The sequence below is a fragment of the Strigops habroptila genome, chromosome 2 (genome assembly GCF_004027225.2).
Source record: "Strigops habroptila isolate Jane chromosome 2, bStrHab1.2.pri, whole genome shotgun sequence".
Lineage (NCBI taxonomy): Eukaryota > Metazoa > Chordata > Aves > Psittaciformes > Psittacidae > Strigops > Strigops habroptila.
In genome coordinates, this window is record NC_044278.2 from 7,883,780 (window position 1) to 7,897,245 (window position 13,466).

The window sequence follows — 13,466 nt, forward strand, 5'->3', positions numbered from 1 at the left end:
AGCCTGAGCAGGCTTGATTGCATCAAGTTAGCTCCGAGTGGGAAAGCCCACCCCCAGTGAAATCAATACAGCTGCAGCAGGGCCATTTCTCCTCTCTTTGCATGGGTCCAAGCACAGCAGGCGCACAGCCGGCCTCTCCCACAAAACCAAGCTACTCCTAATCAAACTCTGCAGAAATATACATGCACAGGGGTCCAGATGATTTTGAAATAGCTGTTTTGTAGGCAGAGGTGAAACTCATCATTGTTAGTTCCCATTACTTACCATAAACCCAGGCATGTTAGATGTGCCTGAAGCCTGAAGCGAATGCTTTGGTGTCAGATTCAGCTGAAAATCACATTAGTTTCTTCTTTGGTGAGAGAAAAGAAAACTCAGTAAATTCCTGACCTCACCTCTGTGCCCTCCATTGTACTTACTGCAGCAGAGCAGGAGTTCACACAAGCCAGAGTGAATTTTGGTGGACAACAGAACTAGGGACCTTCAACTAAAACAGCAATATTCCGCCTCACAGTAAGTCTGTTGAAGCCCTGCCGCTGCATCAGCAGCAAGCTGTGGCCCTGCAGCTCTGCCAGAATCAGATGCCTGTGGGTCTCGGTAGAAAGGGCAGGTACGTGTGACATATATTTTGAAAACTTATAGTTATGAGATGGCAAATTCCAGTAACTATGAGCTATTTTAAGACCAGGTCTTTCTTCATGACCTGCTGGGGAGGGGAGCAGAGTGGAAGAGGTACCAACTCTGAGACACTCCAGGTAACACGTACTACCATATAAATTTTAATGCCAGCTAAGTAGGAAAACATATGGTACTTTGCTGCAAACTGAAGTGTGTGTGCAGATTCAGGGGAGGAGGTTAAAGCCATGCAGTTTGATACTGTCTCTCCTCCTCCATCTTTCTGAATGCAAATTATACATGTGGTGTTACTAAACATACCTCATTTCACCAAAGAAAGCCTTTTCCCTTTCTAATTTGCATTCCACCTTTGCTTGGGATGGGTTAGTCCACTTTCAGAAAAAGCAGTGTCACAAAGGCCCCGCTCACCTATATACATATATGTATAAAAATATTCCATGTGTATAAGGAGATGCTAATCGCCAGCCTCTAACCATACACATATTGCAACTTCCTTTATCATATGTATGAGCACACACTCACATATCTATGTATGCATGTGTGCCTTCATATAATGGCACCACCTGCTGCCAGACCTGCAGGTTCTGCAACATCATCTGTTACTATATTTATTTAAGAGGAAAACATCAACAGAGTACAGCCCCTTTTACACAGATCCCAACATACCCTCTCTCGACACGCATATACTAGATTTGATAATGAAGGTTTTGTATATACCAGAGAAAGAGAAGAGCATTCGTGACTCGCAGTCAATACCAGCGCGGATGAGGATGTCCTCATCATGAGGGAAACCTCATGTTGTCACATTTGCTGGGTTGTTGCGTGGCTGAGCCAAGATGCAACCCAAGCTAATGGATAGGTCGTGATGCTGGGTGTGCCTGATCCCTGCTGCACAACCCTGGGTGAGTCTTCTCACCTCCTGCCCGTCCCCAACCTCTAATAGCCTGCACACCCTGCGGAACAGGGGATCTCTCTTACTCTCTGCTCCCATGGCACTTATTACAAAGGGTGCCTCAATGTAGTGGTGGCCTTTAAGTGCCGCAACAATACTACTAATAATCAAGGCTACAATTTTACTGCCAAGACTGTATTATTATGTGGCATTATACCTTTGAACATGCTTATTCTCATTTCTAGCAAAGGGCTCAGCTCAGTGCTCCCTGTTATATGGTAATTATAATTGTAATCTGAACAGCTTTTACTTTTCTCTTGAAATAACTGTATTGGGCATAAACTTGGTTGTGATGCTGGCTTGCTACTTTGCCCGAGGTGCCTCTGTGTCCTCTAGTATAGCTTCATATGTAGAATGTCAGGAAAATACTGAGAGACCAACAACAGAGTTTGCATAAATTGCTTATATTGCAGGATTACACCAGTGCTATCGTTACTGCTGGTAATTTGATTTAACCCATCCTTTGGCACATGGAACTTGGAGAAACTAAGTACCCATAGGATGGGAGTTCCTCAAAGTGCTATCAGCCTGAAACTTCATCCTATTTAAAAATACCTGCCAAAAATGGAAATTGTACATTCAGTTACATGTTGTGTTCATCAGTGCGTAAGCATCAGATTGATTTAATTCTTGATGAAAAGTTGATGCTTGGAAAAACTCCGGAACAACGAGCCAAATTCTGGCCTTGGCGAGATCCCAGTTCTCCAACAGGCTGAGCATCATCTGAGCAGCACTCAGCAGCTTAAGCCCTGTGTGAGTCATTTGTACCTCTTTATTAGCAGTCCACAGGAATCTGCCCCAAAGACAAATGTGGTATTTCTGGCAGTGCCCTCGGGCTTTGGTGGATTTGTATTGGTACAATGGAGCAGATGGGAATAGGGATGTGACCCATTTTGGTTCCAGCTAGTGATGAGCTCCATTTCAGAAGTCATTAAAGGCCAAATTGCCCCTTGTGCCAGGTCTACTAAAAGCCCAGGGCAAGTCGCAGCGATGCCCTCAGAATGGTGCTTTGAAGGCATTCTAGAGTGATGCTGTAGTGGTTCCAGAGAGAAACCTGACAGGCTATACGGGTACCTGGATCCCACAGCACTGACTTCATCACCACCTTGGTCCTAACCCATCTTAAGGGCCAAACAACACAGAGGCACAGTTCCTTCCTTCCACAGTTTGCAGTAGCTGCCCTTCACTACTGCACATGTCCTGGCTTAGCCAATGTCCTGCTATTTCTCATCCTATCCCAATGCTGAAAGCGCATAACAAAACACAGGGTCCCTGCCTTTGCTCACCCAACGCTCACAGAACAAATGAGGTAGGAAGGGATGCTGGAGCCAGATAGACAGAAAGAGGTTTTGGGGTTGGGGTTTGTTTTTATTTTCCCATTTTAATTAGTTTTGTGTGTTTGGAGATCATTTTTTTTCCTAACATGAAGCAGGGAAGTTGCATACCAAACCTGACAACCTCATGACCATAATCTTGCGAGCAAAACATTGGTAGGAATTATAGTACACAGTCTATTCTCAATACTCAAAATAAGGGTCAGTGTCTTTCTTCAGTTGCTGAAGACAGAGTTAAATAATGAAACCTTAGTACGTCTGACAGGCTGTCTGATATATAGTGAAACACCCTGCTCTCTTCTCTTGGCTCAGCCCTTCTCACTTGTTGCAGGTCTCAGACCCCTCCTCTCTTTTCAGCCTTGCTGTAAGGATCATTACCCTTTTCCCTGTGGATAGTCCATCACAAGCTATTTTTATTCTCCCTGCAATTCCCTAACTTCCCCACGCCAAATACTCACTAAAAGTCATCAGCCTTCAGCAAGGCCAACAAATGAATCAAATCTGCTGCCAGGTCATTTAAGAGATGAGCCAGTATAAAGTTAGGAGCAGTTTTTAAAAGTCCATAGGAACACAATGGTTTAAATGCCATAGCTTTAAAAAGTCACATCCAAACTCCTCAGAATAATTCTGTTCTGAGTAAAAAGCTGTAGATGAAGCTCCAGAGGAGTGGCTTCCTTTAGGAACATTAGGGCTTATAATCAACTATTTTTCTCCACTTCATAGATGAGTCCACCCACCCACCCACACCTACAAGTGTAATGCTTTATACAAACGTATAAGGCCTGAAAGGAGAAGAATCATTCAGAATACCCTGTCCTTGGTGCTTTGCTGAATGATTTGCACCACAATTCACACGAACAAAATGATTTTTGTTACCTTAATCACTATGTACACGTTTTTACTTCTCTCCAACTGCGTAACTTTTTTTTCCTTCCCTCCTACATTTTCACTTCCCTTCAAGCTGCAGAATGGAGCTACTGGGCACTGGTAAAATGCTGCTGCACGCTGCCTCTTCCCTCTGAAGTAGGTGCGTGGCAAAGATAGGTGATATGACCTCCGTATAGAAATCTCTTACCTATCTCTCTGTGGAGTTAAAGATCTGCTCTAAGCACAGTTAGTATAGATCATCTAATGGTTCTCCCCATCCAGCTCTTTCCCTTGTGTTGTCAGTAGTGGATCTATGGGTGGGAAGAGCAAGATGCTGGGAGTTTTTCAAACACAAGGCTGTCTTAGAGTGAGTTATCTTTAGGAGGGTCAGGGAAGCAAACCAGCCCTTGTTTTAAGAAACTAAGGGAAATGCCATCCTGCAAGACCTGAGATGTAGAAGACAGAGAGAAATCTCTCCCCTTCCAGCCCCATGTGGCAGTTCTGTCCCTTAGCACAGCTTGGCTTCTGCATCTCCTCTGAAGGAGGGAGTAAAACATCCCAGGAACCTGGGACTGGTCCCAGGGAAAGTGAGAGGAGACAACTGCCCTTCCTAGGAAAGGTGAAAAGCACATAGCCAGCCAGATCTGCCTAAAGAGTGTGGGAAGGCAAAGCCTGTGCACTCGCCACAGTCACTTCAGAGAGAAGCACAGCCTGCCAGGAACACGTTATATTGCTCAGGGCAAGCAGTTCCATGGCCGAGCGGTGTTCTGCTCCTAACTGTCACTTGGCACACATCTGGCTGGCACAGCTGGATCACCTCACCCAGGTGCTTGATTTCAGTGCCTGACATAACACTGGCAAGCTACACACTATCACAGAAACCACTCTCCCATGCAGCCCCGTTGAGCTTGCTGACGAATGCTTTACACACAGCACATGCAGGCACCATCTCCACCATCCACTCAGCCCTCTCTGCTGCAAAGGCAGCTTTAGCACACAGAGTCTAAATAAACTCCAAAGCTCCAAGGTTAAGTGGGAAATAGAAATCCAGTGACCCCTGTCTGTGCAAGTGAGCTTAATGACCTGCCTGCTGCTGTATATACCAAACATACGCCTGCAAACATCTGCCTGAGCAGCCCCCTCCAAAATTTATAATTGGTGGAAGTGATTTGCCTTTAAAAATGGGATAAGTCAGCTGGGAGTCCCGCTAGAAAAGGGTTAACGAGATATATGATTTGCTAGTGAGTGGAAGGGAGAGGAAAGAATCTGGGAGTCGGAGGCAACACCCCTTGTTAGGTGTTTACCATGTCGCATCTAAACCCCTTCCGTTGCATATGCAAGGCAGATGAATTGCTCTGTAAATCCTATTACTCCATGTGGATAAATCTTACATGCGAGTTAACAAGTCTGGAGAGCTGGGGAATGGAAGCTGCTGAATGGATATTCCGGGATCAAAACAACCCAGCACACGGGAGCTGAGAGAAGCAATACGCATATATACACAAACACACACACAAATCCCTCTTCTAGAATCCTTCTACCCTGATCCCATCTTGCTAGCTCCCATACTCCTCTATCATTAAATGGGAGGGATGCAGGACACGGGGGATCACGTAGCAGAGCATTCGGTGGCATCCAGCAGGATTTATTTCTGAGAAAGGAAAAGAAAACTTTGCTGCTGCTGTTAGCTTTGCTAGGGGATTGCTCCCTTGATGCTTCAGGGTTTGTGCACTATCAGCTCCTCATACAGATTGCAGACTTATTTTAAATTATGTCCAGTAGTTTTATAGCCATCATACACAGTGTGTGCACATGCTCACATGCACTGGATTTTCCTTCAGTAGGGAAGTTACTGCAGGTAGAAAAAGAAGCCCACAGGAAAAAGATGACTGCATTTCAGCTAGTTGGGACGCTCCTAACTGAAAACCCAAGTAGCCTCAGAACTACCTTTAGAAAACCTGCACGACGAATACAGAAACATAACACTCAACACTGCCACTGAACAAGGCTTCATGTGCAAAGACCCCTTCATCACAACAGCTCAGACAGGCAGGCACAACGTACTCCCGTTTACTTAGCCCTGCGAAGAAACCAACACAGGGAACCAGATACAAGACTCATAAGTGTTGGGAGCTGTTACACCATTTTTTCACCAGCCTTTTCAACTATTGTATCCATCACCCCTCCCTACAGGGCAGAAAAATAAAGTAGTACAATTAAAAGCCAGAGTTTCCTAAAAGAACTTGCCCACGAGTTCTGGCAGCACCAGGGGTAAAGTTTATGCATAGGTACAGGAAGAAGTATGGGAAGATCAATGCAACATCTGGCAAACACAGCTGGATCCCTTTTTGATTTCTCCATTGATACTGCAGGGCTGGTGGAAAATGTACGTTCACGAGAGCTGGCTAACACCAGCAGATCTTTCCCCACTGAAATCCTTTTGATCCACTCTCCACACAGAGGAGAGTGGTGGCAAGAAGTGTTCGAAAGCTTTGCGATTCCTTTTTATATATATAAATATATATTAAAGCATAAACACACACGCAGAGCTTGTTTGTAGCAGCTGCCGCTGCTGCAGTTGGAGAGATAAAACAACACACACGCTCTCAGAGACACACAGGCACAAATCTGTACCGCATCACATGTGTTATGTTGCATACATGGCAATACAGTGCACACATAGGAAAGGAAAAAGTTGGCAAAATGCCCTACCTGAGGATGGCTGTGTCCCCCTGCCTCACGGTGATGTTATCGGTACCTCGGGTAAAATCCACGCTGCGGACTGGCAGCCCTGTAGGGAGAAGGCAAAGCAATCTCAGTAGGACCAGCGGTAATTGTTTCCGATCAGGCTGAGCCCTCGCTACCATGGCTGGTCTCGTCGAGTTTCGCTGCCTGTACTTGTCTCTCTCTGCCTGGTGTATGTGGATGGATAGATGTAGAAAGAAAACCAACAATAATAGTGTACAACTCTCGCTCTGATCGACAGCCCCGGAAAGGGGAGGTGATTTCACAGTCCTTCTTAGCTGCCACTTTCTCTTGTGCTTTTCAGTCTCTTGCAGGCTTCTTCCCCCCTCCTTGCCTTCTTTTTTAAAGCTTCCCCCCAAAAAAAAAGTCTTAGCACAAGCTTCAATTGAAACCACGGAGGAAAAAAAAAGAAAGTCAAGAGGAAAAAGTGAGGTAACAAAATAATTTATAAATAACAACAATTAAATCGACCCGTTTGGAGTGATGGAATAAAAAAAAAAAAAGAAAAAGCCGCAGGAAAAGGAGCAGTACGAGTCCTGTGCCGCCGGGCTGCGCAAGTGGATGGTCCTGCTCCAGTGCGCTGCTGTGCTGCCTCCCAGCCCCGAGCTCCCTTCCTAACCCACTTTCCCAGGCGGAGCGAGGCAGGGAGGGAGGGAGCGAGGGAGGAGGAAGGGAGGGAGGGAGCGAGGGAGCCTCACTCGGGAGACGGCAGCTCGGCACCACCGCGACAGCGGCGGCGGCAGCGGGAGGGGACCCGACAGCGGCGCTCCCCGTCCCTCTCCCCGCGGGTACCGCCCCGGGGACCCCGGTACCCTCCCCACCGTAGAGCGGGGCTGCCCCGGGCAGCCAAGGGCCGCGGCTGGGGAGGGACGGACGGAGGGGGGCACTGCAGCAGGGAGAGGGGGCTTGTGGAGGGATGAGGGATGGAGGGCAGAGGGGGGAAGCGCCGAGGGAAAGGGGGCTGGAAAGGGGAGGAGGGAGAGGCAGAGAGGGAAGGGGGTGGGGGAGAGCGGGGCTGGAGAAAGAAGGGGAGGGGGTGTGCGAGCGGGGAACTGGAAACAGAGCGGGAAGCAGAGAGGAGAAGGCAGGAGCAGCCGGGAGCAGGCAGCACAGGCGGCAAGGCAGAGAGGATGGAGGACGATACGACCAATATTCACAAGAGAAAATACTGGGGAAGGAGGGAGTGGGGGGAGGGAGAGAGCAAAGAAGCTGTGGTCAAAACTACAAACAACTTGGCTTTGCGGCCTGAAGCCACAAGCTCGCTGATTTACACAGCAGCATCCTTGGCAACTGCCTCGGCAGCCTCAAGCCTCGCTTCCCCCCCCTCATCAGACTTTGCTCTCAACCACATCAGCACATCCCTCCCTCCGCTCAAGCCCTTCCCGCCCCCCACCTCGTTTCCCAGCCCCGGAGGGCCGGCCGGGGGACAAAGCCGGTATTGAGGCGGCCGCCGCGGTGTGAATGCCCGCGCTGTGCGCCCCGGCTGCCCGCAGCTGAGCCCTGCGCCCGGTGGCAGCGCTGGCCGCCCGGCCGCGCTCCCACGACTCGCGTACCGTCGCCAGCGCACGGGGAGGGACGTGGGATAAGGGGCAGGAATCAGCCGTGTGCTTCACTGCTGATGCGTGCCTGCCATTCCCCACCCTGAGCCCGCTCTCCTCTGCCTGCAGGAGGGACGGGGAGAGCTGAAGCTCCAAGGGATGTTTCGCTTAGCGTAACCCTTCGGTGGCCACAGCACGGCGGGGGAGCACAGAGGGAAGGAGGGGGTCTTGAGAAGCAGGTGCACGGAAAGCTGAGGGAAGCTCCACTGATTGATAGTGGCTGTCCTGCATGGCTACAGGGCTACTGTGTGTGTGTGTGTGTGTGCGCGGGAAGGGACAAAACACGTCCGGAACACAGCCTACTTCACCTCTGCTTCTGGAGCCTTGTGGTGATACAGCGGACCCAAATTAGAAAGGCTCTGTGTCATACGAATGGCCACATGGGATCAGATCAAAGATCTAACCCCGTGTCCTGTCTCTGACCGCAGCCTCAAGCCCATGCCTACGGAAAGGCACCAGCACAAGGCAAGCCTGCAGTGGTACTGCCCCAGGGCACTGCTCTAATTTCCAGTGATCTGTGGCTAAGGCATGTCCCCAGCCAGTGGCAGGGCCAGGGTCTTTGTAGTTAATGGCCCTCGATTGATTTTCTTCTTCTGAGGAATGCATCCAGTTGCTTTCTGAACCCCCAGAAACTGGCCCCTGCAGCCTTGGTATGGAAAGGCCATGCTGTCTACGAGTACTTAAACAATTCCCACATGTGTTAAAGGCCCACAAAATAAGGGCTAAGGTCATGACACTGCTGCTCCAGTGCCACACAGGCAGCGGCAAAAGAGATGATGGCTTTGTATACAAGCCAAGAAGGGAACTGATTCAGAGGCTTCCCCAGCAGGAGACTTGGCGAGGATGGCACCAGAGAGGGGGAGCAACAAGAAGGAGCTAAAGGGTTAATCCACACAACGGATGTTCCTAAGCCACTGCAGAGAGAGATTTCACCTGATGGGTATTGCTCTGAAGAAAACCATGCTGCTGACAAACTAGTAGCCACTGCTCTAAGTGACAGACAGCACAAGGGACAGAGAGATGCCATCAGGCTGCTGGCATCCCAGATGATGGGCATGACCAAGAGGAAACCTCTGTACTCTTGTGATGAGTTCCAGCACAGCTGAAAGACCTGGTCCCGTATGAAGTTACCAATGACAGAAACGCACCCCATTTGCAAGTGAGAGCGTTGCATGGATCCTTTCTACAAGGGTCTCTCACATATGTTTCCTCTACATTTAAATAAGAGCTACGGTATGTTAATTAAATGCCAGTTGAGTAAGGAAAACATATTTGTCAAAGATTAACTATTATGCAATGCAAGAAGCATCTGCCACCCGACTGCTAGAGCTCACTAAATATTTCCTTATCTCAGAGTATTTACTTAGGAGGCAATAACTATCCAGTTAAATCTAAATTTAATGCTTAGTTAAATATAGTTCATTGAAAGTGGCACCAATATGTTTTAGATAGAGAATGACAGAGGGGGTTTCAGGGATGGAGAAGGAAGGAATCCTGTTCCCAGACTCTGGTAGCATCCTGACTTTAGGTGGGACTGCATGCGTCTATGCCTCTCTACAAAGTGGGGCGTATAACAACCCGTTTGGAGGTCCCTCTCTGCTGATATGGAAGTACGGGGGAAGTCTTCATCATCTTACTTATTCACACAATCCTCATTAGAACCACCATGGCATAACTACTTAATAATAATAATAATCATAATAAAAGGAGAGACAAGGAAGAAATTCCCTTGAGGGTCTCGTAAGCCTTGGGAAAAATAAAACTAAATCAAAACCTAAAGCTGATAGGTCTTATTTGCTTTCAGAAGCGTACAGAAGCAAAAGGAAGGGGTTGTCTGCGTGTAAAAGGCCAAACAAGCAGGAATCACACAAATCCCAGGAGAAAGCCTCCTGAGTAAAATAAATTATGTTATTTTTGTATGTGTTCCCAGAAGTAATAACTCTCTGGACCCATCTCCCCCTGCTGGAAGCAGATAAGGAAACAGCAGCTCTGCTTCCTAACTTTCCTACTTTTTGAAAACTTGAGGGAACACTCAGGTAAGCAGTCAGAACATGAACACCGCAAGTCCATACTGCCATCTTTAAATGTCATTCCCGATACTCCTGGAAGGAGCAGGCCTGACTGACCAGATTTTGTCACTAAGCAGTTCAGGAATGGATAGGGCAGCATGAGCCCAGCTCTACTACAGGTACCACATGACCCTCCTTCAATGCAAAAGCACCCTGTTCAAAGGCAACATGGCCTAAAGCAACACCCTTTGATGAGCACAGGCTGTACCACAGCACCAAAGCCATGACAGAAATGCTTGGATGAAGGGTTTAGGAAGGTGCCTGTGTTTCCATGCTATGGGTGTGGGGTGGCTCTGCATGCGAGCTGGATGGAAAAGAGCAGCACAGGTAGACATAGCCCATACTCTTCCTGGCTTTGATGGAAACATGCTAAAGACATTACAGTCTGGGCATCTAAGCCAGCCAAAGGAGGAACACTCCATGCTGGCCCTGGGTAGGCAGCCTCCACTGAGATATGCAGCTGAGATGCTCCGGCACTTGTACTCAGGTCACCTCTGCCTACCTGTGTGGCAGCTCAGGCTTAAAGTGACTCAAGGACCGACACTGTGAAAGCCTGAAGTGCCATCTGATTTTCATGGGGAGCCAACAGACACTGAAAGCATGGACTGTGGCCACAAATATGGATGGCTTTATTTTTGCATTTGAGGTGGCTAAAAGCAAAGAACAATCCATGGGCATTTCACGCAATGCCAACTGCAACAGCCTTCTGTATGATGTGGATGGCTGCTCTCTGGGAGCTGAAATGGGGCTCATCATCTCACACCACAAACAGCAGCAGAATGGCAACTGTTGTCACTTGACTTTCATTGACTACCAACCACTGGTGACCTGTTCCCAAATATTGCTGGAATGGAGGAAAAGACATTTCTGCTAAAACACAAAAAGAGAACTGCTCACACAAGTCTCCAGACGCTCTCTCGACCAACACAATTGTTTTAAGGGGACTGCATAACCGCTCTGCCAGCAGAGTCCAAGCACCAAAGGACTTTATTCAGGCTATCTGCAACGATGAGTGGAAACGTATGATGTTTTGTGAGCTATAACATGTTTAGTCAAGATACACTGCTGTACTCAGCAGCAGGGCCTGCTCAAAGCATCTCAACCATGCAGAGAAATGCAGTTTTGTTGCAGTAGCAGAGGAGTTACGGAGAGGAACACGGAAGAGCCAAAGGGGTTTCAGCACATGCGGAGGAAGATTAAGGGGCCATGGCAGGGGAGCGACAATCTCTGCTTCCTGTACCTGCTGCTGCTACATGCACACATTTCTACCCTGATGTGTAAGGGCAGCATCCCACTCTAATTTACTAAGCAGCTTTGTTTCACGCTCCTTTGGTTCCTGGGATGCAGGGAGCCACAGGAGTATAAGAGGAGAAGAAAAGGCAGAACTAGGAGGGAGGTGGAAAATCCTTTCAATGTAGTAGGTGCCTCTAGAGGCAAAGTGAGAAAGAGGTGGGCTACCAGTGGTAAAGGCCCTTCTCAGGCTCCAAGAGAGAGTCCCTGTGGGCCATATTCTGTCCATTCCTTCAGTTATTCCTGCCGGATAAAGTGGCCTCTGTCTATATGAGGTCACAGTGTGTTGGAAAGAGCAGAGAAATACTTTACATGAGACAACTGAAAGGAAGACAGTGCTAAGGACAGGATGCTGTCTACCAAACTTGATCCTGTACAAACTGGAACATCAATGCCACCTATTCATATCCTCAAGACACTTATGGAACACATGTTATAGGGAAAAATTCTGCAGTTTGAAAAGAATACATGTGTATGATGGCTCTAATACCAGAACTAACTGTTCCAGCATGTGCTTCATTTGAAGACATGGGGTTTACGAATATTTTTCAAGTCTGTAAATTTAACTGGCTTTTGATGCTGAAAATCAGAGCCAGCTTAGGCCTAAGGCTCACAACAAGATACGTAATGCAACAGGACCAAGCTTCCTCTGAAGTTAAGAACTCATTAGGTAGAAGGATTTACTGCATCAAGAGCACTCAGATAGGTCATAACTGTGGATGATAATATGCATGCACAACACCTCTAAGCACGGTCACCGAGCTGTAACAGAACATCCTCCAGCACAAGAACAATAGCTGATTTTCACCAATTTGTAACCTTGTTACCTGCAATTGATCTAGTTTCATAACTGATAACCTTGGTATGGACAATTTAGAGGCCAAGGGCCACGTTGTCCATTGCTGGAAGCTAACATATCACCACCAATGTCAAAAGAGCGATGCTGATTTTTATCAGCTAAACACGAGGCCTTGAGATTTGAAGTTCTTCTACTTCTGTGCTGCGTGGGTAGAAAACTGTATTATCTCCTTTGAAAGGGAAAACCTTGTTCAACTGGATGAAGAGATTTTGTCCTCAGACTTTCCAGAAAGTTTCGCCTTCAGTTAAAGACTAAATCTGAGTGTTCTGCAGGAGGAAAATAACAACATGATTATGCCTTTTTTTTTCCAGCAGGATATGACCAAGTGGGATTAACGAATTAGCACTGCGGTTGGTTTGTGGCCTTAATTACTGGTTGCTGCCACAGCAAGTGCTTGTAGAACTACAAAGTCATTAGCAACAGGTCTTTCCTACTTAAGAGGAACAAGACAGACAGAGAGCTTCCCTTTTAGTTACAACAAAACTTGCCCTTCCGGCCTTACAAATGCAACAAACATGAAAGCAACCAGTAGTATTGAGAGCGTGGCACTGCCTTTTCCCATCCAGCCTGGACTTGGATATCTCCAGGAATGGCGTACCCAACACCTCTCTGGGCAACCTGTGCCACTGTTTTACTACCCTCAGCGTAAAGAACCTTTTCCTCACATCCAGCCTGAATCTCCCCTCTTTTAGTATAAAACCATCACCCCTTGTCCTCTTGCAACAGACCCTGCTAAAAAGTCTCTCCCCATTTTTCTTATAGGCCCGTTTTAAATACTGAAAGGCCACACAATGAGGACTCCCCAGAGCCTTCACCAGGCTGAACAGCCCCAACTCTCTCAGCCTTTCCTCATAGGAGAGGTGCTCCATCCATCTGATCATTTCTGTGGCCCTAATCTAGACAAGCAGTCCATACCTCCCACCAAGGACAGCTTCAAGATCTCTTTTCTTTTTATATTTGGAAGTGAAATCATTGCTTCGCCAATGTCAAGTAACACTTGATGAGTGAGGCAGAGTCAGGGTTCAACCCTAAAGGTCTTTAAATAACTCATTTCCCATAGGAAGGCAATAGCTCTATCTGCTTAGACCTACTATCCCCAGAACTTTCTTCCTGATGCTG

At 47.6% G+C, this 13,466-nt stretch overlaps 1 protein-coding gene across 3 annotated transcripts in view; it reads right to left on the reverse strand.

Annotated features, from left to right (window-relative positions):
• LSAMP (limbic system associated membrane protein) overlaps positions 1 to 13,466 on the reverse strand; it is a 981,054-nt gene that overhangs the window by 293,692 nt on the left and 673,896 nt on the right. For 2 of the 3 annotated variants that reach the window (XM_030471711.1, XM_030471709.1), the window contains exon 1: positions 6,499 to 7,155. In XM_030471711.1, the coding sequence (XP_030327571.1) occupies positions 6,499 to 6,653 (155 nt within the window). In that variant the 5' untranslated portion in view covers positions 6,654 to 7,155. Of the gene's footprint in view, positions 1 to 6,498; positions 7,156 to 13,466 lie in introns of those variants that run through there. The other variant, XM_030471710.1, reaches the window with a different exon arrangement.